Here is a 26,462-nt window from a genome sequence, read left to right as displayed (position 1 = left end):
CCCACTTCACAAGCATTTCGTTGCACTTTGGTCTCCTCACCGCTCTTCTCTTTGTTGCTACCTCCTCGTCTCTCTCTCTCTCCCCCTTCTCTCTCTCTCTCTCTGTATGTGTGTGTCTCTATCAGTCGCTCACCCGTGGCTAACCAGGGGGATGGATGTCAAGGACGTTGTGCTGCTTGTCTCCCAAAGATAATCCCATTAAACTCAGGAATTTAATTATAGATTATCTCACACACAAACAGACATAAACACACACACTCACACACACACACACACACACACACACACACACACACACACACACACACACAGGCATACACACATGCATGCACACCCAGAAACATGCACACAAGTAGACTTCCGCACTTGCCTTGTGCACACAATCCAGGTACACACAAACACATGTGCATGCATAAAAATATAAAAATGCAGAGACTGCTTCGCCAAGATAATACTCACTAATGCAAAGACATTTTAACCCACACAAAGACATGTAGACACACACACACACACACACACACACACACACGCTAAACACACACTAGCTTCACCCTGTTGCCCTGTCAGTGTGTATCAGTGTCACCCTCCAGTCGGCATTAACAACTTCACCAGTCTGTTTTTAGAGCAGCAAGGACAGAGCACTACGCGACTCTGCGCTACACAGAGGAAGTAAAACAAAGGAGGTCACAGCTCCACAGAGCTCATTGGCTGTTACTGGTTTACACTAACAAACAGGATAAATGTGCAGGAATCTTCAGACACACTGAAGACAGTTTTATTACAGCTGATAGGTGTTGAGGGCTACAGTTTGTGTGCTGTGTTCAAAGAGCACACAAACATCAATACATCATTATAGCTCTGTTGTGAGTTATGTAAGTTATAATGAATATAAGAAACTAGTATCTATTACATTAGTAGGCCTATGTAAAAACAGCAAAGCAATGAGACATATAGATTTCCAATTAGATGGTTTAAGAGGGCACTCTTAAATGTAGTTCTGGTTAACAGCTCAACCAAAATAGTAAGTCAGCAAATGCAGGTTACCATAGCAACAATACTTTTTTTCTGCATTCACTAGCTGTGTCCCAATTCAGGGGACGTATCTTTCGGAGGACCCGGTCAACGAAGGCCACTGTCGTAGGCTGTGAAGGCGACGTGACCACGCCACCATTAAGGTTTGTTTAGGCTCAAGTCAAAACACAACTGCTTAGGGTCAAAATAGCTACTTTGTTAAGGTTAGGGGACGGTTGTTGTCGTGGTTACGGCAATAAACACTTAAAGTTGGAGATCGACCATGGTGTGATGGAGCTACAAGAGACCAACGGTGACTGTCAGAAGGAAACAGGAAACAAACGGTCTCCTGTGTAAAAGTTCAACATTTTGGATGTTTCCTTTTGGTCCCAACAAACGAGAGTCATCACTCCTACGACTTCGAGCAAAAACATGCTGTGTGCCTTTTTTGTCACTTTTAGGCACTTGCTGAAATGACAGATGGTGTCGACAGTCTCTGTGTGTGTTGCTTCCTCTGTAAGCCGGGTCAATGATACACTTGCTTCAAACGACGCTTTCACGTGCACATTCTGGCTACCTTGCACGACCTTGGAAAGCCTTGGCTGTGGATGCCCTCAGAAATCAGTATCAGGACGTAAGATCGGCAGCGAGTTTTGGATTTATCACAGCAATAACAGAAAGCTTTGAATACGTCTGACGTACCATCGACGACGTTGCCACGGCCGTTTTCTGTGTGCATTGTGGAAAAGCGATAGTTCACAGTGAAGATTTCCTGTTCACGCACGTTCACACCAAACGCATGTTCAAGGACGCTGTTGAAGTTTGTGTGGGCTCTGACGTATAAGACGTTCGGGAAACTGTTTTGCATGCTATGACGCTAGTTAGCATGCGATTGTCTCCTGTTCTTACTAAATATATTATAGACTACACTTCACCACCTACAATGTCAGACACCTTTGTCCACGCATTGTTTTGTTGAATTTGTCCCTGTAAGCAAACAGGGACAGGACAGGACGTAAAGGATGGGGAGACCCGCTGCCACAGTTATAGAATCTCCTCCGTTGTGCTTGGGAACAAATGTTTGATGGGAACTAAAGTTTACACGATTGTGTGCTCTAGTGTTCTTCAGAGCGAAGGACTTATACACTTATACTTATACATTCCAGAAGGTTGCCTGGGCTGGCTGCTGCGCCACTGTTCGCCGCCAAAAGATGCCGACTCACAGAAAATCAATGACTTCCGGTCACTTTTGACGTTTTCGCCTCTTTTCGGTCTGAACGTACAGTCGGAGTTTATCCTTTATGAAGATTGTACGTTGACAGTCATGCTAATTTTGGTCTTTGAGGTTGTCAGTAGCTCACCTGGAACAGCCAGGTGCCTTGTGTAAAGGTCACGCTGAGCATGACTGGACATCACTGGACCAACAGAGCAGCCTGCCAAAATCAAAATAAATCGATCATTTGGCACCTTTACTGCTTTCAAAGAGGTTTCTGCTGCTGCTTTGTTTTCAGATCACACACACACACACACACACACACACACACACCTAGACATCATCATGTCTGAGTGTGTTGGAGTAGGATGGATTATGTAACTGTATATACATCGACTGAACCCCACTGCAGCACCAGAGAAAGACAGGGAGACACAGAGGGAGAGAACCCGTCCTCCCCTCTGTCTATTTTTACCTCTGCACCCCATCCTTATCCCTTCATCCCACCCTCCGTCCATCTCCTCCTTTTTAATTAACCCTCCTCTTCTCCTCCTCTTCCTCTCTCCATCTCCCTCTGAGTCATCTCCCCTCCCCCCTCTGTCACACATCTCACCACCCCCCCCCCCCCCCCCCCCCCCCTCCTGTTTTCCTCTCCCTCTCTCTCGCTCTGGCTCTCCAGTATTCTCTCGGTGGCCGTGAAAGGCAGAGCGCACACACGCAGGCGGCAGGTAAAGGCAGGAAACCCTCTCTTCCTCTTTTCATCTGCACAAGAGGTTTTGTGTTTTTCCATCCATTGTTTTTTTCTCTCTCCTTTGATCTCGTATTGATCGGCTGCTGCTCAGTGCAGAGAGGATGCAGGAGGATGCTGCTTGTGTGTGTGTGTGTGTGTGTGTGTGTGTGTGTGTGTGTGAGACAGAAATTCTTCAGTTTTAGGTGTGATTGTACCTGTGTGTGTGTGTGTGTGTGTGTGTGTGGTGTGTGTGTGTGTGTGATTTTGATGCATGCATTTTCTCTGACACCTCTGAAAATGGCTGTCAGGAGTGTGTGTGTTTGTGTGTGAAAACAAACAGGAAAACATATGTGTGTGTGCATATATGTGTGTCAGTTTTAGGTGCCGCTGTGCGTGCATGAATGCAATTTTGCTTCACGGCTGTCAAATGTATGTGTGTGAATGTGTTTGTGTGTGTGTGAAAGGAGGAAGATGAAGATATGAGTGCATGTTTTGGCAGCAGTTACATTATATGTGTGTTCGAGTGGATCCTGCAGTCAAGTGTGTGTGTGTGTTAGATGGTGAATGTCTTTTAATATGGCAGGCACGGGAACGTGTGTGTGTGTGTGTGTGTGTGCGCGTGTGTGTGTGTGTGGTCGGGTGTGTTTTGTCTGCAGAAATATGGTGTGTGTGAGGGATTGTGAAGTCGACAGTGGTCGTCTCCTTGTGTGTGTGTTAGATGGCTGATGTGTTTTAATATGGAAGAAACAGGAATATGTGTGTGTGTGTATCTTGTTTCTGTGTGTCAGGAATATTATGTGAGTGTGTGTGAGTGGATCATGCAGTGACTTATGTTCGAGTCCGTGTGTGTGTGTGAGGGGATCCTGCAGTCAATTATAATCGAGTCCTTGGTCTATCATATGTGTGTGTGTGTGTGTGTGTGTGTGTTAGATGGTGTATGTTTTTCAATATGACAGAGACAGGAATGTGTGTATATGGGTAGCACTGGGATATATGTGTGTGCATGTGTGTGTGTGTGTGTGTCAGAGAGGTACGTGCTTCATTTTTTAGTGTTTGTGTGTTTTTTGTGTCCTTTTTTTTCTCTGATTTCTTGGAAAACGGCTGTCAAATGTATGTTTGTGTTTGTGTGCGTGTGCGTGCATGTGTGTGTGTTTGCATGTTTATGTTTATGTTTGTGTAGTCATGCTTGTTTATGTGTTTTGGTTATGATCAAGTCCTGATATGAAGTGTGTGTGTGTTAGATAGTTAATTTCCTTTAATATGGTAGGCGTAAAAAATATACACATATATATGTGTGTGTATGTGTGATTTTGCTTCATTCACTTTCTTCAAATGGGAAAAAATTGGCTGTAAAGTGTGTGTTTGTGTGTGTGTGTTTTGGCAGCAGAAAATTGTGTGTGTGATCCCACGCTCAATTATGGTCAAGTCCCCGGTCTATCAAATGTGTGAGTGTGTTACACAGCAGACACATAAATGTGATGTGTGGGTGGATGAAGTGTGTGTGTGTGTGTGTGTGTGTGTGTGTGTGTGTGTGTGACAGTACTTGTGATAATTTGCGAGTTGAAGCTATATGTGTGTGTGTGTAACTGTGGACACATTATTAGCATCATGTATGTGTAAGACTGCTCCACTTCTGTGTGTGTGTGTGTGTGTGTGTGTGTATGAGTGTGACTGCGTGCGATGATCAGCCTTCTGTTCCCCCTCTTCCTCCTCTTCCTCCTCCCTCTCTTCATCCCTCCACTTCTCTCTTCTTCAGCCAAACAAGGTCATTTAATTATTTATCTCTCTCTCTCTCCTCCTCTCTTTATCTCGCTATCTCTCTCGCCCTGCCTCGTTTCCACTCCCCATTTCATCCTCCACAGCTCTCCTCTCTCTCTCTCTCTCTCTCTCTCTCTTTCCTCCTGGTCTTTCTCTAACTCTCTCTTCCCTTTCAAACATTTACTTGGACTGGGTACAAAAAAAGAATTTCTTATTAATTGAATAATACAATACTGACTCTTATAATCCCAGAATTAATCTTTGCATCGTTGACTTTTCTCCATTAAATTAGACTGTGGTTACTTGTCATAAATGGTCCACTTTTATTTTTTACCATCAAAGCTCTGAGGTGGAAGAATTATAGATGTCCAGGCTTACAGAAATAAAAGTCCAATTCATATTGTGCATCTGCGACCAACCAATCGCAATCCAAAACTGTTATTAATAATGGCTTATAATTGGTCTGTGGTGTGAACCACTAACTGCTAGTGGAAGTGAAAGATGACACTTTGTTGGGGCAACATTTAAACTTAAACACTTAAATATCAGTTCACTCTAGGATCCTGGGTCAGTTTTGGATGAATTTAGCAACTATGACTTTGTGTTTTGTACAAAAGTGCTAAAACATTTTGAGGAACGTTGATGATATCACAAAAAAAAAAGAAAGAAACACTTGTCAAACCAGTGACTGCTCACGCTTCAATAACTTTATTGTGAAATGCGCCTTTAATCAAGTTTACATTCCACAGAAAACAAGGTTCTTGCTTGAAGAAATGCAAGTTCTCAGAACAGTGTCCTGATCCAGGTTTATTGCACCTCTCCATTACATTCTCTGTTGTCTATGTACATGTCAATTAGACATTTTTGCATATTTGTAAATAAATCAAAGTCAAATCTAAATCAACAAACTCTCAGAGTTGCTTTCACATATGCTTTATGTGTTTATCTGATTCCACTTTTGCACTTTGATAAAAGAAGGATTAGCAAACGACAGAACGGTCAAAAGGCCGAGATATTCTGGCGTTCACTCAGGTTAAGCGCCACACATAGGGTCCTACATTTCCCACAATGCAACTTGCTGCATAAATGGCCATATACAGTAAATGACCCATGGTAAATAGCCACACCTTTCAAACTCAATGTCCCAGTTTGTGAGGCTCTCTGCTATAAAGTCTCCAAGCTTCTTCGGAGAGCTCCCTTCAGAGACACGGAAAGCTTTATACATTATACAACTGTCCCAGTCTGAGGAGAAAGTCTCCTCATGATGGGTGAACTGGTCTTGATGTGAAACACTGGTGGACTCTCCCTTTAATCTTAAAGACTCAAAACCGAATTGATTAGAAACAAACAAGGAGATCAGAGCCAATATCCATCCTAATATATATATCCAAATTTCCCTCTGCTCCCCCCTATCTTTTCTTTCTTTCTTTCTTTACTGTATGTTCATTTCTTTCCCTCTTCATCCCTCCATCCTCCCTCTCTAACCCAGCTAGATGATACACTGTGGATGATATACATGTTGTTCTCCCTGTTCCTTTTCCTTGCGTGCCGTCATCCCTCTCTCTCTCTCTCTCTCTCTCTCTCCCTCATTCGTTCTCTGCCTGACTCGCCCACTCATATGTGTGTGTGTGTGTGTGTGTGTGTGTTTTCAGTGCTGGTGTATTTTCTGCTGAGCACTGCAGTCTCTGGTAGGTGTGGTGTGGTGCGTTCATGGGTGTCCTCCCTCTCTCTGCTGCTGCTGCTGCCGCTGCTGCTGTAGAGCTTACGTAACACACACACGGCAACGTGCACAAACAGCGCCGGGCGAGAGACACAGACATAGAGGGAGAAAGAGAGAGGTGAGAGAGACATAGAGGGATGGAGATGAGAGAGTTATAGAGACAGATTGGGAAGGAAGAACATGTGTTTATGGATATGAGATGAGATAATATTGAGAAACACTGTGTCATGAATACATAAGTTTCATTTGATAAGGATTCAAATAGCTTATTATTAAAATGGAAATAAATAAGGTTCTACTGCTCCACTGCATGAAATGGCACAAAATGTTGAGGCTTCAAAGTATTTTAAATCACAAGCCTGTTTCATTATTTTATCTGTAAATGTTAAAGGCTTTTACTAAAATCAGTCACCTTAGTGTCAATCTGATGTTTCTGATATATCTACAAGATCATGAAAGTTTCGAGAAAATCTTTTCAAACATGACAAGATAATTCAATTTTTTTTTCAGTGGCACAATGAGCCACCACCTGTGTTTGGAATAAGGTTACGTTACCATTTTATGAGATAAAGAAAAGGACGTATGACTGTTTCCTCAAACCGCAACCAGTTTCCCTTCATTTAGGCCAGAAAGACCTAAAGGTGAACTAAATGAGTGTTATGATGTTTTTAAGAAATAATTATACAGATTTGTAAACTGAGCCATCGCTTATCAAAGGTGTCGAGGTTTCTACAGGATTACAGGAACCATAAGTGTTGTATTATGCTTGTATTGAGCCGGTTGTTGTAGACAGGGGAAGATGTGATATTGATTAAATAAGAAGATAACAGAGCATATAGTCAGACTGTCTCTCCAGGAACCAATATATAATGTAATAATAATAATAATTATATGTATATATATATATATATATATATATACATGTATATATATGAAATATAAAACATATAAAATAAAAACAAATTATATATGAAACCTATAAGAAATTGGAACAGTATAGATTTTTATATGGATGTTGTTTTAAGAAATTTGCATATAAATTAAATATATATATCACTAACATATATGGCTGCAACATGTTATACCATATAAAAATTCATCATATACTGTAGATATACACACATACAAATATGACCCTTTATGTGGGTGTTTCATGTATGTTAAAAAATTGTGTCTTAATATATCCAGAGGATGTATATATATATATGATAATAATATATCCCCTCACAGTTAACATATACGGCTACATCGCTCTTGATGTAGGGGCATATATGTCATATATTACATTTCTGTATGGGAGGATACTCATAGTGTTGTAGTCAGCTGTTCACATGGAAAGTGACAGAAATAACTGTGTAAAGAATGAATAAAGAGAACCAGAGAAACAAGTTGCTCACGCCCACACAGCTGACCAATAACCAAAGAGTTAGGTGGGTGTGAATGTTGGATTGTTGGTTTTTTCGAAAACTTAGGGAAAGGATCACACTCTCGCAGCTGAACAGATGATTCAACTCTTTACTGGACATTTCTAATCGATTTAAATGCTACTTTAGTTTGTCTAGTTCTTTGGTTTATGGCCAAATATCTGCAAAACTAACGACATTCCCACCGGTCTCATTAGTACTTTCTTCGGTGCGAAAGTTAGCATGCTACCACACTCAACTAAGACGGTGACAGTAGTAAATATTATTGGCAAAAAATCGACATGTTAGCATTATATTTGCGAGCATGTTAGCATGCTGATGTTAGCATTTAGCTCAGTGCACTAGCACTGAGTCCAGCCTCACAGAGCCACAAGCATGACAGTAAACTTCAGGTCCAGGTGGCATTCAGAGAGATTTGTGCATGCTGTCTAAAGTTTCATTGGTGCAGAAATATTAATGAATATGTATCAGCGTGCTGCTTTGATGCTTGGAGGATGTGATCGGAAAGAAGAAAAAGAGCAGAAATAGCAGAATTTCTAATATGCTCCCGCTGTACTGCTGCTGCTCCACCCTCAGGAGATACTGTTTGGAAAAACTGCAGTACTGCAGGGTGGGGCTTCAAAACAGCATCAAAAGAGAGAGAGAGACAGAGAGAAAGAGAGAGAGAGAGAATAAAAAAACAAACAAAAATTAATAGAGGCCAGGAGAGAAAATCACCCACGCATCAATCCCCTTTACTCTTGAGTGTGTGGATGTTCCAGCATCCTGGAGGCGACTCACGCACCTTATCTGCTCCTTCTTATGCTGAGCACCATTTATACATTTTACACATTTTGCTGACGCTTTCATCCCCTGTGACTTACAACGAGTACAAGAACTGAATAAGCACAAATTCGCAGGTCGTCAGTGTTGTAATCGACGGAAGACAAGGCCGCTGTGACAATGGAGGGAAAATATCCCTGAGTCGCTCAGAAAGATCGTGTACCGTATGATAGAGGAGTGCTGAGAGGACAGGAGCAGAGACAGATGGAGTAATGTGATTTTCCAGCAGGTTAAAAGGAACACACGGGGGAATTTATGTCCCAGCGGAGGAGAAGAAAGGTGACAGGGAGACTATTAAAAGAAAGAAATGTGGCTTCAGGAAGGTTTCACATAAAACAGTGTGTGTGTTTGCTTTCAGGCTGAGAGTCAGATCAACACCAGGGGGAAATCACAGAGGCGACGAGACAACAAAGGAACAAATATTATGCAGAGAAAGAGAAATTTAAAAAAGCTACAAAGCCCAACGAGAATATCATTAGTTTCAGATCACATGAAAACTGTTTTAATATCCATAAATATCCATAAACATAAATATGCATGTATCTGTGTTGGTAGTCAGGTTACAGGACAGAAAGACACAGAAAGAAAAGAAAAAAGAGATTATATAAGGAAAAGATCTTACACAAGAGTACTACAAGTGATATGTATATGTACACACACACACACATATATATAAATATAGATATGTATCTATATTTATTTATATACGACTGTACACTGTAGATTGACTCAATAAGGATTTGAATGGGTTTAAAGACATAAAAAGAACACGATATGATATTCGTAATTTGTTCTGATAAAAAGGTACACCTACTTTGAGCAAATGGTAGCCAATGTGAAATTAACGAACATTATAACTTTAAGTCACCTCATCCTCTCAGCTCAGACATAAATTCAGAAGCCTGAGTAGAAGTGAAAGCGACGAGGAACGGCCTATAAAGTCACAGAAGAAGACACAGAAGAAGAGACAGTGATCTAGATATTTCTGTTTCTTTGTAGAGACAACAATCGGTATCGTTTTGACAAGTTTGTCTTTTATGTTTTAAAGTTTTGTACAAACTGGAAGTTTCACAAAAAAAAAAAAACCAGGACCAGCAAAAACTAATGGCGTTACATAACAGATATAAATATTTGTCTGATAGTAGATGGAATATATTTGGGTTTGTTGGACGGACAAAACAAGATACTTCCGGACGACACCTTGGGCTCTAGGAAGTTGTGATGTGATATGTTCTGACATAATCAATTAATTGAGATAATAATCAGAAGCAGTGATCACAGTGGGATGTTTAAACATGGGGCCAGAAGCATCCCTATAGTCACTTCCATGATAAGCTATAAACTGACACTGAGGAGCTTCCATCCCAGAATGCCTCTGTTACCAAGCAGGACCAGAGCAGTGGAGAGTGAGTCGTATACTGTGTCCATGAGAAAAACCATGACCATTCAACAAACAGACACTGCAGACACCTATTAGTTTGTTTCACCACTCAGTGATAGTGATGGAGGTGGTGTGAGCTGGCAGGGACTCACACCCTAAGTGGAATTGAACCATTCACCTATTTACACTGTGTTTCTATAAATTCATGTGCATTCTTTAGTCAACACAGTGCAGTGCTGCATTGATGAATACGCTGTAAAAGCAGTCAACACACCCTCTACCCTCTTTGAATTTACTGCACATTGCTCTGACTTAGTAGGCCTATATGGAAAGAGCAGTGACAGGTTTCTGCAAGCTAGCAACGAGCCAGATTTAGCTCCTCACAGATCAATGAAGTATTCATACCGTACGGAGACGAGGACGGCATAAAAGGCCTTTTTCTTTTGACATATTGTTGCAGCGCTGCGTGCCTGGAATATCAATCGGGGGGGAAGAGGGAAAACACCCATGGAGTAGATTAATATGGATGATAGTGAAATGACAATGAGGATGGAGTCTCCCGGTGTTTTGGAGTTTATGTTCGTGAAAGTTAATGATGTCACGGTGATCCAGAAATTTGAATGCATCTTTGCACAGAATTAATACAGTTGTTAAGAGAGAGATATGACAGAGAAATGACTCCTTTCATGTCGTCCAGTAGAAATGAATGTGAGAATGTACTTTACGGTGAAAATGGTTGTTTAGGATGTAGCAATCAACCATATGAAGTCACAGCAGCATCACAAGCTGTAGGCTAATGTGACAAATTAATCTTAACTGTAAGTCTGTAAATGTAGGTATGACTTTGTTAGTTATGCATACGTGGACAAATATATATGTTTCAGATTTAGTATTTAAGTATTTGTGCAGGTTAAATTGAATTTGATTACTGTACGCTAAAGTTACTGACAGTTGCTGAGTTTAATGTTGTTAGCTTAACGTTTAGTAATTCTTTAATTGTGACATGTAATTTAAAATATTACCAGTTTACATAGCATAAAGTATTTTGATGAAGAATCAGATCTGTGTGTCGACCATATTAGCATTAGCGCTCCTTTTGGCATTTGGTTCAGTTAGCTACTCAACAGTTAGCAGTTGCAAATAATTACTAACAAGATTAAATGTATGTTGTTATGTGGTACAACTAGTTTTAATTTAACAAAGAATAAATCTCCACTTAGTAACAGTTTTTTTTTCATCGTACTCATTTTTTTTTTTTTTTATGACGCAACTGAATAAACAACGATCAAAAAAATGATTCAAGCAAAAACATGGAGATGCAGCTTGGGGCCATTGCAGCACTGTATAAAGGTGGCCTACTTGCTGGGTGGTTTTTGTTTTTAGAAAAAACAGTGCGAGATTGGTGCTGCCATACACTGGCCCACTTAGGTGGATGCTCTTTGTGATGGAGCTGTTTTTCAAAGAGCTGAATGGCACCCAGAGATACATCTTTCCTGCATTAGCACTGCAGGATTTTCCGATCGGTCTCTCCTGGGAGAGAAGAAGCAGCAACAGTAAACAGCAGTGATAGAAAGAAGAACCTACAATGACTGTGAAAACAGAACCAGGGTCAGACGGATCAGATTCACCCTCAGAACCTCTACCTGTATCTCACCACATAAAGAAAGACCTGTTCAAATACGATATTTAAATGTATTCTGGACTGCAAATGGGGGTTTTCAGCTGATATCTAAGGTATGAACCATACCTGATAGAGGAAATAGTGATGTAGAGAACATTGGCAAGGGCAGGTAAATTTGTGTATATATAAAGCATTTCATACACAGTCCATTTCAATATGTCTCACAGTGGGTACAGTCAAAGGCGAGGTGAAAAAAAACGGCCGTCATAAGGAGTGGGGAGACAAGATGAATCACACAAATGAGGATCATGACCCACACTCTGGGACAAGCTTTCCTCACAGGTATTCGTGGCGTTGCACTTGGTTGTACACATCTTCAGAGAACCCTTCAAAAGCCGACTACAGCCAGTTGCTGCGAGAAGAGGAGGTGATTGTCACTTTCAGAGAGTCGTAGAAGTTCTTGGACAGTGTACCCCCACCCCCACCCCCCCTAGTCCTGACTTTGGAAAGGTTGAGGGAGGTTTCTGTGTGACGAGCTGACAAGCACTCAGTCTGAAGCACAGAACTGCTTTTAGACTGTCGTGTAACTGAAAGGTCACTGGTTTGAGTTTGTAGCAACAATCCTTGGCCCTTTTTTCGTTTTTTTTTACCACAGTCATAAAAAAAAAAAACAGCATTTTGATAGTTTCATCCAGCCATAATTTAATACATCCCCTGATGGTTGTGACATAACACAGGCAAGAGCAGTTTCAGCGGTTGGGCTGTTGGAAAGGAAAGAAAGTGACAGTCTTGCATAGTTAGGTGTAGCTGACTTGACACCACCGTGCCACCTCAGCAGGCGTGAGGTGGGAAGTTTTACCTGATACGAGAAGCACAGGTGGATGTTTGAGAGTCTGTGATAGTTTTGTTGGTTTCTGGTGTAAGAAAGTTGCTTTAGAAATAAATACATATGGTAAAGACACAGGGAGAGGCAGCCAGCAAGTTAAAATGTTTTCTTGTGGATTTCAGGTGTGAAGAAGCAAAAAGTAAAGTAAAGTTCAACTGCAGAATCGTCATTGTTTTACATTCAAACACAGAAGCAGCTTTCATTTGATTAGTGTTGGCTGCCTAATCTGAGCTAACAAGCGCTTGTTGCTTTTAAGGATAAAGGTGCCATTACTTGACTTACGATAATGTATTAAATCTGTCGCTCAATACTTTCTGACTTTGCCTCCCTGTCTGTGGCCCTCTGCTTGTTGAGCATGTTGGTTTCCATTTTAGACGTAAATCTTTAAATGCGTCTCAAACATATATGGTTTCATTTTCAGACCCCTAAAGCAGCTAGTCACTGTAGCTTTTATCAAAAAGGACTAAATAGTGCGTTTGCTGGAGACTCTCTTGAGCGGCCGATTAATCCACATTTGGTGCTCTAGTGAGTATTTGGGGCAGCAGGATGCTGTGTGTGTGTGTGTGTGTGTGTGTGTGTGTGTGTGTGTGTGTGTGTGTGTGTGTGAGACTGAGTCAAAGTAAACTGCAGCGTGTGTGTGTGGGAACATGTCACCCAGTGCAACAGTGTGGCTCACTGATGTGTTGTTAATATCTTCTGGACAACAGTGGAGCTCTGTGGCTCAGAGGAATAAGATGTACTGTATCAGCTTAGATACACACACAGTAACTTGTTAGTGCGATCAATTCATTGTTGGTTTGAAGAAAAAATAAAGAACAGTTCAATGCAGCTTCCCCAGATCACGACCAATGGCAGCTTCCAGTCTGGATGAAAGCAGTGGCAAACTGATGCATAATTTACTGCTCTCTGTTGCTGAGGACTTTTACTGCAACCTGCTTCCAGAAACAGTAACTGCAGTGTGTGTGTGTGTGTGTGTGTGTGTGAGGTTACCCAGTCCTGTGTGGTGAGCTTTGATTTTCACAGTGAATCTGCAGTGATGTCGTCTCTTCTGACAGGTTGCTCTCTGTATAGGTGCAGTGTCGAAACATCTTTTTACCCATGAGTCCTCTATTATTCTCATTCCCTCTGATGCTGACATAACCAATACAGCTCTCAAAAATTAACCATGTCTCCAGCAGAGTTCACCTGTGAAGCAGTTACATAACAGCCGCTTTCCCTCTGTGTGTCTCTCTGTCTCTTAGGATGTCGATCGTCAGCATCGTTGCCAGGGAGATCTTGGACTCCCGGGGAAACCCCACCGTGGAAGTGGACCTTCGCACAGAGAAAGGTGACCGTGGACAAGCCTGTCTGCAAATATCCAAGGGAAAATAAACACAGTCTTCACCACAAGGACGTCTGCTAAGATTCATCATGTCAGAAATTTGCCTAAAAGCGTTAAGAAAGCTTCGCAACACAACCGCATCTCTGCTGTAAATGTGGATTGTTTCTGACATCAAATGACCTTCATTTGACCTCTGTCCAGACTGATCAGTTCTCAGTTAAGGGAGGATTGGGGCTAAGACTCTTCTTGCTTGCTGACAGTAAACACTATAAATATGCTTCCATAACCTCAACCACATCAAAAGAAATAATAAGTATGATAATAAAACAGTTAAATGGATTTTAAAATGGATGAAATCAGTTTTCCTTAAGATTTTATTTACCAAGAACTAGTAAGATTTCTCTAAATGATGAATGAAGTTACAGTTGAGGATGAAATCGGTGCAGAGAATAATAAATTAGCTCGGATCCACAACCGTCATATAATAATAATGATGAAGATACAAACTCACTGGGTGGGAGTCAATCTTCTTAGTGAGTTTTACACAAGACAGGTAACAAAAACATGTTAAAGACAGAGGGAGGAGTCTTTCATTGTTGTCATGCTCAGCAGGTTGGAAGTAATTACATTCATTGCAAATTTCTTCTTGGTAAGTTTTGTAATAGCAAAACTTAAAAAGAGCTCCTTTAAAATGCTGTTCAAATCCGGTCCAAATATAAATAAAACCTCTAATAAAACCTTTAATACCAGTTGTGTGAGAAAATGTACTGCACCAACTGTTTCAAATCTCTGGCTTGCGTTAGCTTGATTTCCAGATCTTGCATATAAGATTTATCTTATATAGATCTTTGTCTATATAAGATATGGAGCTGAGCTTTAATCCAAACAAGTCATCTCTCCTTCAAACATGTACTTTATCCCTCTCTTTGCCTGTCCGTCAGGTCTGTTCAGGGCTGCAGTGCCGAGCGGGGCGTCCACAGGTATCTATGAAGCTCTGGAGCTCCGAGATGGAGACAAGAGCCGCTACAAGGGCAAAGGTATGAAGACAAATCAGCTGTGGGAATGTGTTGTGTTTGCATTCTTTAAAAAAAAACGTGAAGCTACATTAAATGGATTTGTTACTGATTCAGCCCTCTACTAGCTAGAAGGTTTTCATTTACATCTACTAAAGCTTGAACATGTCAGTCCCATGCAACTTTAAAATGTGTCAGCATTGAACAACTGTGACTCCCATGACTCTCCAACAGCATTCGAATGGCTAATAGCTAAAGGATACTTTATGCTAACAAAATATTTATTGTTTTCTTTTGGTTAAAATAAGAAAATTTCACTTCAGTTGAACTTTTACTGTCCAGTTCAGGAGAAAACATAAATTTACCTTTATTAAGGTTTCAGGAACATGTTTTCCTACTTTCCGGTGTAAGTTGCTGTGTATGGCTTAACATTTGGGACTGAATCTGAAAATCCAAAATATGAAGCTAAAAAAAGACTAAAACCTGCCTTAAGCTGCAGAGCTTGTATTAATTCTTTGTGGGATTGGTCCTACCAGAGTCAGTGTTAATCAAAAGGATCTGTGAACGCTGGCTTTAGATAAAGAGCAGATTTACATGAACAAACATGAACAACCTCATTTCTGTTTTTCTCTTCTGGTTGATTTTCTGACTCACTTGGTTTTTATTTGTTCCCTCTTTTAGGTGTTTTGAAGGCAGTCGGACACATCAATGATACTCTGGGTCCAGCTCTTATAGCCTCTGTAAGTCACTGAAAATATTCACACAGTAAATTTGTCATTAATCATATTTAAAGCTATAATGACTCGGTTAAAGGGCTGAGACTCAAATTGGGTTTTTAGTTGTTGTTGTCAAAGGAACAACTTTTGGGAACTGGGTGGTTTTTTCAGGTCGTAGATACAGGTTGTTAGGTTGGTAAAAGAAAGATATGCATGGGGACATCTGCATTTTTTAAGAGGTTTTTCATCTGATGTCCTGGTCCTCAGCTCAGCTCCACCCAGGCTGCACAATGTTTTTACTCAGGCTCTAGTAACTAAACTGAAACTCTAGACTTCCAAATGTCCTTCTAGAGACCTTTGGGTGATGTCAGGGATGCTGTATTCATGTGCCTTTACTGTTTATGGTCAGATTGACATTAAGAGTAGATTCAGGAGGAAGTGTACAATAGTATGGTTCAGACATCTGAAGCAGTGCAGCATGGGTAATTTGCTCCAGTAGCAGATGCTGGGAAATTAATCTCGTTGATCAGCCAGGCGGGAAAAAACAGCCGAGTGCCTGAGCTCCTGAACATCGCATCAGAGCAGATCAGGGAGACTGATCGGTACTGCACACTGGTGTGTGTGTGTGTGTGTGTGTGTGTGTGTGCGCCTGTGGTGTCATTATTCTTTACAGCACTTGTCAAACAAACAAAAAGATCAAAACAACCAGAAATTTGAAAAGCCTGTCAAAGTCATAATGAAAAGTTTATGATATTAAAATAATAAAGCTAAATACTAAGGTAGTTCAAGAAGAAATGACTAATCTGATTGCTGTTACACTCAGCCTGCTTTTTGTAAACTTTTGTGTGGAAGTGATTGTTTTCCCAGGATGCATTTCAAGAGTCTCAGAACAGGCTGGAAGGTGCAGCATTTAACTACAGTCTGAAAACTAAACCAGCAACAAAACTGTTGGTTTAAAACAGATCTCTCACAGCAATAAAAAGCATTTACTTAAATATTTTCTTCCTTTAAAACCAAAACCTTCTTTCTGACAAAGATGGAAAATGCATATTGAGCTTGACACACATGATTGCATGTTATAGGATATTAACTTTATGGTACTGTTGTAAATTTGCATTTGTACAGAAAACTAGTTTTATTAGTGATGTCTGTGATTGTATTTTTACTACAATACAGAAGTATTGTAATACTTAATACAGTAACATCAAATCAGATTTTAAGATGAGAAAGAACATTTGTTCTCTCTCCTATCTCATATTACCATTATATGACATGTACCTGCAACATTACAATGAGTTACAGCCTAAAAGAGAAAAACTGTGACTTCCGGTGGTTAAGTTACCTGTGCAGCCTTGAGTGGTATCATATATATGATTTCTGGCTTTAAAGGATCCATACAGTCGCTATACTTAGAGCAAAGATCCGTACAACATGAACATGATGTGTGATAATAATACACACATAAGTTAGTACAACATATCTGAGCATAATTCCATAAAGAACAAAAACAGAAGCAACACTTAATCAAGTAAGTGTCTGGAAAAACTGAGTGAATGAATTTACAAACACAATTAGGATATTAGGAAAAATACTGTCATAACATTTTGTGAATTTAATATGAAAGATGTGCCTCTGTTGTGTGTGTGTAGTCTCACAGTGTGTGTCTGTGTTTGTGTGTGTGCAGGGCATCAGTGTGGTAGAGCAGGAGCAGTTGGACAACATGATGATCGAGATGGACGGCACAGAAAACAAGTGTGAGTCAAAACAAGACGGGAGCGAGTCGGGATGACTTAACTCTGCATCATCATAGTGTGTACCAGCCAGCTGGAAACCTCCCCGCCGCAGACACACACACACACACACACACACACACATTCACAAACACACGCACACACTTTGACAAAATGTTTTTACCAAAGGCACCGTGGTGACAAAGTGGTGCGCAGAGCAACAGGAGGCATAAATACAGACGCAACAAGACAGAGCAAATAGATCCCTGTTCCAAACAGGTTTTGGCAGGATCAAAGCAAACTCACATCCTTAATAAATAAATGCAGTGTTCATTTATTTTAATCATGCTGGCTAATCGTTTCAGGCAGGGAGGTAAACAGCCGTGAAAGTGATGGTGTTGGGAATTAATTTCAGCCAGAACAGGAAGCCTGTCAGACTGAATGTGTTGTGAAAAGTCCATGTACAAATAAATACAATTATATCAGGATTTACACAAACACAAACAGCTTGAAGTTTTATCTCAGTTTATAATGTGAGGTATGAATGTGAAAGGTAAACAAACAACTACTTTGGAAATTCCTTACTTATTATTTAATGATACAAACAAAAAAAAAAAATTCTTGTCATTAATTTAGCTGACCATATATCCATGGCAACAAGTCTTAAGAGTTTACTTGTAGGGGAAGATTATTGTCCTTCACTACTACTTTCCAACTAATTAAAAAATACAAAAGAAAAAAAAAGAAAAGAGAAAAACCAACAACACTTAAATTAGTATCACACATTACCTGAAGATCTGAAGATCTGATTTAACAACTCCAACAATGTGTATTACAGGTTTAAAGGTCCTATATTTTACCTAATTTATTTTACACTGGAGCTCTAGTAACAACAGGTCAGTGGGCCAATCAGAAGAGAGGAGGCTCTGAGCCTCTCTTCTGATTGGCTCACTGTTTTCTGAGTGATTGAATAAAAATATAGGTAAACACTCAGAGAAACCAAATCCTGCAAGGTTGGATGGGTCCAGGTGGGTGGGGCTTGGGGCGTGGCTGAGGGAGGTTACTGCTTTTTATGACATCACAAAGTTACAGAAGTCCTGACGGCTTGTTTTAAGGCTCAGTGTCTGAATACAGGCTGTGTGCATTTCTCTGTGGACTGAGCGCTTTGATACTTTCACAGTATTAATATAGAACCTAGACCTGCTTTATAATCAAACGACATATGGAAATCTACCTTTATACTATATGGGACTTTTAAAATGCTAAAACTGGACCTGACGTAAACCTGGAGGTCCAAAACCGTGATATACAGAAAGTTAAATCAAACTGGAATTGAAATATAATACAAACAGTCCAACATTTTACAAATACAGACTGACGAGTAAAAATAAAAAAAGCTAACATGAATCACTTCCTGTCTCTTGTTGTGTCAAACAGCTCAGTTTGGGGCGAACGCCATCCTGGGGGTGTCTCTCGCCATCTGCAAGGCTGGTGCAGCAGAGAAAGATGTCCCCCTGTACCGCCACATAGCCGACCTAGCTGGAAACACAGAGCTGGTGCTTCCGGTTCCTGTAAGACGCGAACTCACTGCACAACATCTACACACAGAGCTGCAAACGTCTCTACACCTTTTTAACTGATACTAATACTCCTCTCCTCTCCTCTCTTCTCCTCTCCTCTCCTCTCCTCTCCTCTCCTCTCCTCTCCTCTTCAGGCCTTTAATGTGATAAATGGAGGATCTCATGCTGGAAACAAACTGGCCATGCAGGAGTTCATGGTTCTTCCTGTTGGAGCCGAGTCTTTCAAGTAAAAATTAAATTTTTACAAATTATTGCGTGAACTTTGTATATTTTCTATATCACATACAATCCTCTCTTCTTCCCTTCCTCGCTCCGTCCCTCAGGGAGGCGTTGAGGATAGGGTCGGAGCTGTACCACACGCTGAAGGGGGTGATTCAGGAGAAATACGGCCAGGATGCCACCAATGTGGGAGACGAGGGTGGCTTCGCTCCCAACATCCTTGAGAACAGCGAGGGTGAGTTTCCAATGTAAAATCCACTGTCGCTGTCACACATCACCACTAATGCTCTTTGATTACGAGAGTTATCGTTATGAAGTTGTTGAAAAACTTTGATTTGAAGACATTGGCAAAAAAAATCTGACATTTCAACAATTTCTTACCTTTCATTTCTTTGTGTGTCCATCTTCCCTCCTCAGCTCTGGAGCTGCTGCAGACAGCCATAGAGAAGGCCGGCTTCACAGACAAGGTGGTGGTCGGGATGGATGTGGCCGCCTCAGAGTTTTACCGCGAGGGCAAGTACGACCTGGACTTCAAATCCCCTCCAGATCCGGAGAGACACATCACTGCAGAGGAGCTGGCTGACATTTACCAGGGCTTTGTCAACAACTACCCAGGTGGATGATCTTTGTTGGATTTGTTAATCTTCAGTCAGAGACATAAAAATCATTCATGACATTTAATGACTTGAAAATGATGATAATATAATGAAACATTTTTCCTTTCCTCCCCCGTTCCCAGTGGTGTCCATCGAGGACCCGTTTGACCAGGACGACTGGGAGGCCTGGTCCCGTCTGACAGCCCTGGTTGGGATCCAGGTTGTCGGGGACGACCTGACGGTGACCAATCCCAAGAGGATAGAGAAAGCTGCTGAGGAGCGAGCCTGTAACTGCCTGCTGCTCAAAGTCAACCAGATTGGCTCCGTCACCGAGGCCATACAGGCGTACGTCCGCTTTATTTAACAGTTAACGAGATTTTTAGATGAGAAGGCTCGAGATCAGAGACTGGACAAGTGGCTGTCAGGTCTCAGATGTCAGAGCAGTTAAACTGTAGGTGAAGGTATCAAAAACCTTTTCTCCCTTGGGTAGGTTTGGTTTTATTTGTCTAGGGTTGAGAAAATATCTCAAAGCAAAGAAATTAGTACACACAAATTTGAAAAACATTTAAAAACACATCTTCAGCAATTATACTTGGGACCATTTACGCTGTAGAAAGTAATCACAAGAAAACAAATTCTTGTGTGGACCGACATAAAACCACTTAATGTAGAAACAGATTCAATATTTTACTGTAATGATAAATGAAAGCTACAGACACGACTCATCATGATCAGTCCAACATGCCGTGAACGCAGCATGGGCCTCATGTTCCACAAACTGTTAATCTCTTCTCAGTAAGAAAAAGAAACCAATATGGCCGCCTAGGGCAGGTCGGCGACCTTGGACTGGCCAAAGAAGGTCGTCCATCTTGGCTGAGACGACACAGAGGCCTGTAGGGAGATACAGAGAGACACAGCTGCTCTGCCTTCACTCACACACACACACACACACACACACACACACACACACACACACACACACACACACACACACACACACAGAGGCAGTCAGCATGTTGTCAGTCACATCACTCGGTACCTGTCAGCCGTGTTGACCTTGTGTCACAGACGTGGAGTGACAAACAGACCTTAACAGAAGATAAATGAGGGACAGGAAGTGATGGGATTTTAGTATGAAGATTAGCTGTCAATCAATTGGATTGATTCAGCCGACCGAGACCGATCTTTTATTTGTTGATATTTTTGTGGAGAGAGTGGTACTCCAGTCCTGACTGTGTGTGTCATCAGTCTCAGACGTAACAGAACGTCACTCAGGGTTATGAAGCTATCAGTCATGACAGTGAAGCAGGAATATAGCAGGAGGTGGGAGGAGGAGGAGGAGGAGAAGGAGGAGGGGGTGAGAAAAATTAAATGATGGAGCTGATGACAGTAAAAGTGATGTATTGTGTCTGTCACATTAAAAGCTTCCTACGTCGTTAATCTGATATATTCCTCTAGTATCTCAACAGGACTGCAGGAGTTTGGAATATGACCCGAGGCATCAACGCACGATTCTCATTTTCCTGTCGTTAGCAGAGTAATGTGTCAGATGAGCTGCAGTTAAGCATAAGTCACAATCAGATTCATCAACCTGTGCAATAAACATAAAATAATAATAAGACATGCTGTCATCCAGTTAGCAGAGGTAAAATGAAGGTGAAACACAGTTTTACATCTTGTACTCAAGTGGCGACCTCCAGGGCTGCAGGTCCTCAAATGACCACTAGAGTCTGGCTCCAACAGTGAGTCAATCCCCACAGACTCCCACAGCAGAAATAAACATGTTTACAACCTGGTACAAAAAACAGTTTTGGTCTCTATAGCTACTTTCCTTCTTCATGATGACTGAATGTTTATATAACTCACCTGTTTACATTTTATTAAGGCAGAATTGAGAGCATGGCTGCTTTGAGCGACAGGTGGGCGAGTGAATGCTTGCCACAAACTGGCATGCACCAAAGTCTCGGCTCCACACACGCCCCACCTCTTTGCTCATATTTGGATTAGCTGGGAGTTAGGCGGAGTCAGGCGCTGCCAAGATGGCAGTGGTGGAGCTTCAAAACCGCTCCTCAGAAACCTATGGGTGACGTCACCGAGGCCACGCCCATCTTTATTTACAGTCTGTGCTAGTGCTATAAGTAGACATGCTAGTCTTCGGGTATTGATGATACTGTTGGACTGCTAGGCTGCTTTCAAAGTAGTGAAGTCAATTTATTTTCACCATATTTTTTAGAATGAAATATCTCGACAACTATTAGATAGATTATTTGGTGCAGAGATTCATGGTCCCCAGATGATGAATCCTGATAATTCCTTGACTTTTTCTCCTGCCACCATTAGTAAGTTTTTTTTACTGAAACATCTTGACAACTTGTTTTTGAGATGTTTTTACTATCTGTACTCACTCACAATCTGCATCTGCGTATGTCCTTAACTCATCCCTCCACAGTCTTGTGAAAATGAAGTTAATGAAATGGGGCAAAAAATCTCACAGTGGACTCGACAGACCGGGAGCCAGAGGGACTTGGTTGTGGATCTTGTGACAGGAGATGTTTGCAGGTTTTCAGTCACATGTCCATTGCGTTGCTTCCTGTTTAAAATATGTTCTGTTTTTGCGTCTACCCATCAGAAAAGAGAATTTACAAATAAAACTGCCTTGTAATGTCATGGGATGCTTTCTGGTCATTAAGGGAGGTGTGAGAAAGAAGGACGGTTGTCATTATGGACAACACCTCCCACCCTCCTGCATGACTGTTGCATTTCTTGCACACTTTGTGTTTTATTTTGTATTATATTCTGTATTTTATTCTATATTTTATCATATTTTTAGTCTTATTCTAGGTATATACTTTCACATTCTAGCTCAGCTATGGTAATGCCTGATTCCAGGGACCCATAAAGTCTTATCTGTCCCCTCTCTGTCTCTGTCGCTCAGGTGTAAACTGGCTCAAGCGAATGGTTGGGGTGTGATGGTCAGCCATCGCTCAGGAGAGACAGAGGACACCTTCATCGCTGACCTGGTGGTGGGCCTGTGCACTGGACAGGTACACACATACATGCACGCACGCACACAAACAAACAAACAAACAAACACACACACACACACACACACACACACACACACACACACACACACACACACACACACACACACACATAACATAATAAAAGATCAGTGTAAAAGGTCAGTATGTTCAGTATCTCTCTCTCTCTGTCTCTCTCTCTTTCTTGCAGATTAAGACCGGCGCCCCCTGCAGATCTGAGAGACTGGCCAAGTACAACCAGCTCATGAGGTCAGTCTCTTTCTTCCTCTGAAACACACATGTAAACTTATCAGTTCAATTCTTCAGCTCAGTCAAGCTTTATTGGGATGTTTGGTAATGACGGACCCACTGGCAGGTCAGTGAGGGTTTAATGAAGTGAGAAATACTAGTTATGTTGTTTCCTGTCTGCTCTGGTGGCTTTAATAAGCTCTGTTGGAAATAGTGTTTTCTAAATCTTTCAGAATTTGGCCATTTTAAGTGGCTTCCCTCTCCACATTTTGTGATCATTGGGCACAGACTCCTTTTCCAACCACTTCATGTAGATTTTTTTTTTCTTTACATGTTAATTACTTCATGCTAACTGTTGCTAATTAAACTTATTGAGCAAAGAAAATACAATGAGAGGGGAACCAACAAGCTACAGGACGATGATGTTGTCTGGAAAAACCCAGGGGCAGCAGGGCTTATATACACGTGGCCACTCCCATCTGTCAGGTGCAACCAGTTGCCTTGACGATGCACCAGGTGGAAGGTCACAATAATACTTACAATAGAGAAAAACTTTGTCTTTCCAGGATCAAGACTTGATAAAACTTGTCAAACCTACATATAGTAACTCCTATTGGAGTCTTTTGGATCTATTATTAAATCACATCTTTAGCATTGCTTTAAAGTTACAGTGCGTACTCCATCCCGCCTGATTTAATATTTAACTCTCACTTTGTTTGCCATTCATCACTGCTTGGATCCTCTTCTGGCTCCCAATCCGGCAGTAGCCGAGCTATAACTACGCTCCTCAGGTGCCCGCCCTGTCTTAGCGCTTAGCATCAGAGAGCTAATTGACGTGACAGGCGACAACGGCGCTGGTGTCACCCCATGCGTAAGAGCCAGTCAGCAGCAGGGGGAGGTGGAGGTGGAGGAGGAGGAGGAGTAGGAGGAGGAGGAGGAGGAGGAGGTGGGATCAGCTCAACTGCTGTAATCCCATCGGACTGCTGAGAAGACGCAGGAGAGGTGGAGGGTGGAGAGATTTACGGAGCATTAACCAACGATAAACGCTAATCTCTGCAGTCAAGCATGTGCACACACACACGCGTGCACACACGCACCAGAAGGAAATTAGCTATTTATACTGTAGGAAGTTGTTATACAGTAACAGATATGTAAACACAATTATTGGAAATGTGGTGCTAAATTCAAATTCAGTGCCATACCAACAGGTGCAAACAAAAAGATGTACAGAGAAAGACTGAAAACAAAAGCTTTATTCTTGTTCTCGATTCCTGAGGAAGGGTCATATTCTGCATTTTGCTTAAATGAAAAGACCCAAACCATCACTGACTGTCTCCTAAAAGTATTGTGTGTGTCTCACAGCCTGACATGTCTTATTCCTCTGAGCCATAGAGCTCCATTGTTGTCCAGAAACTAGTAGAAACACATCAATGAGCCACATAATCGTGAATGTGCAATAACATCTGCACACTTTGCATTTATACATCTCATAGATGCAATTGCACGTCATTTAGGTACATCATTTAATCTTTTAAAACTTCTTTAATTCTGCTTTTTGGATGCTTTGCTGTCGCTCACCTGCATGGACAGGTGTGTGTATTGATGGATGAATGTGTGAAACGTTCTCAGGAGGTGCACGCAAATTTCCTTGTGCAATGAAAATAGATTATATATTATATTCACTGTTGCATTGAGTGACATGTTCCTCCATCACCATGAACACACACACTGTTCATTCTGACCAGACAGCAACCTGCGGGGCTGAAAAATGCAGCCAACATGGAAGTGCCAAAAACTGCAGTTCTTCTAATGACCACTTGAGGCTCAATCCCCAAATGTCCAACGAAGAAATAAACATGTTTACAGCCTGGTTCAAAGACAGTTTTGGCCTTTGTAACTCATTTCCTCCTTCATGACAACTGTACGGGAGGTGAATTCCCCAGTTTAAATTTTTAATCATGCTTAGAGTTTTGCATAATTGAGGGCATGGCTGCTTTGAGTGACAGGTGGGTGAGCGTATGTTTGCTATAAACCGGCATGCACAAAGTCTTGGCTCCACACATGCCCCACCTCTTTGCTCATTTTTGGATTAGCTGGGATTCCTTAGGTGGAGTCAGGTGCTGCCAAGATGGCAACGGTGGAGCAGCTCACTCTGAGCTTCAAAACCGCTCTTCAGAAACGTCACAGAGAGTACGTCCATCTTTATATACAGTTGATGATTCTGACTCAGTCCTACACACACTGTCCTGCTACCCTGTATACTAAGTAGAGCAACAAATGTGGATTCATCCTCCATTGAAAATAGTCCCCAATAAATGCCTGATTTCCTGCAGTTTGAGGAACAAAAATTAGTCACCAGATGCTGAACCAGAAATTACTGAGACTTTTTCAAAAATGAAACTATGTACTTGTGAACTGTTTTTTTTTTTAAATTTTACATCTTCAGTAGTAACCAGTGAGGCTGGAGCTGAGAGCCACGGACAGGGTGAAGTCAGGAAGTTTTGATTTGTCACTTTCTCAGAGATCTCCAACCATCTGTCACTAAAGAGCTTAAAATGAGGAACTTTTCTCTGTTGTAGAGCGACTTTTGATTTCGATATTTAGAATCTCCCTCCACTCTTTCTTTTTGTCTGTTCTTCTCTGCAGGATTGAGGAGGAGTTAGGAGACCAGGCTCGCTTTGCAGGCCATAACTTCAGGAACCCCAGCGCCCTGTGAAACTGACAGATAGACGAATGACTCAAACACACACCCACACCCAAACACACGTGCACGCGGAGACATAAAAACTGACACATGACAAACAGGGATCGAGCCATTTACAAAGAACGATCACATGAAAAAAAAAAAAAAAGAATAAAATATGCACTGGACGTATAGGTAGGGGAAGTGATGCTGTATGCACACACACATGCACAGAGTACGAAGATGCAACACACGCTCACACACATGCAGGGGAATATTATAAAAAATATTAAAATTTATAAGCCAGACATGCACTGTTACTGTAGTTTTAAAGGAATAGTTCATGTACAGTCAGAGCACAGACCTGCAAAAATAAAGATTATTGTTGTAAAAACAGAGGGATACAAAAGTAGAAATATTATAGAATCATGTAGACTGAAGCACGCAACTGAAAGAGATAAAAATGAAAAATAAAAAATGAATAAAACTTTCAACACCAAAAAAAACAACAACAATGCATTTGCAGAAAGAAACACAAAACAGACGTTTCAGGGACTGAGTGAAGAAAACAACAAAAACTACACAAACACCTGAACACTCACACACTCAGTGGTGTCACACACTCACCTGGACACTGACGTACCTGCACTCCACCCACTTCTGACCTTCTACCCTATCTCTCTCTTTTTGTCTCCTTTTTCTTCTCGTCGTGTCTGTTTCTCAGTTTCAAACTCTCTTTATCGCCCTGATGTGATTCTGATTATTT

At 41.3% G+C, this 26,462-nt stretch overlaps 1 protein-coding gene across 1 annotated transcript; it reads left to right on the top strand.

The window, feature by feature from the left end:
* The first annotated feature begins 2,923 nt into the window (after positions 1–2,923).
* Positions 2,924–25,865, top strand: LOC111233211 (gamma-enolase). Its single transcript, XM_022760976.1, has 13 exons — positions 2,924–2,952; positions 13,808–13,893; positions 14,829–14,924; positions 15,582–15,640; positions 17,301–17,370; positions 18,784–18,917; positions 19,061–19,152; positions 19,250–19,380; positions 19,563–19,760; positions 19,885–20,086; positions 22,677–22,785; positions 22,976–23,034; positions 25,660–25,865. The coding sequence occupies exons 2-13, from the start codon at positions 13,809–13,811 to the stop codon at positions 25,727–25,729; spliced, it is 1,305 nt and encodes a 434-aa protein (XP_022616697.1). The 5' UTR covers positions 2,924–2,952; position 13,808; the 3' UTR covers positions 25,730–25,865.
* The last annotated feature ends 597 nt before the right edge of the window (positions 25,866–26,462 follow it).

The sequence above is a fragment of the Seriola dumerili genome, unplaced genomic scaffold (genome assembly GCF_002260705.1).
Source record: "Seriola dumerili isolate Sdu_G_001 unplaced genomic scaffold, Sdu_1.0 BDQW01000381.1, whole genome shotgun sequence".
Taxonomy (NCBI): domain Eukaryota; kingdom Metazoa; phylum Chordata; class Actinopteri; order Carangiformes; family Carangidae; genus Seriola; species Seriola dumerili.
The sequence above is the reverse complement of the archived record's forward strand: the minus strand, read 5'-3'. Positions and strand labels throughout refer to the sequence as shown.

Bases quoted from the DNA above. Each gene is read 5' to 3' on its own strand.
- LOC111233211 (XM_022760976.1), top strand. From the start codon at position 13,809: ATGTCGATCGTCAGCATCGTTGCCAGGGAGATCTTGGACTCCCGGGGA. The intron at 15,641-17,300 runs GTAAGTCACTGA...GTGTGTGTGCAG, and splicing joins GTCCAGCTCTTATAGCCTCT to GGCATCAGTGTGGTAGAGCA. The intron at 20,087-22,676 runs GTACGTCCGCTT...TCTGTCGCTCAG, and splicing joins GTCACCGAGGCCATACAGGC to GTGTAAACTGGCTCAAGCGA.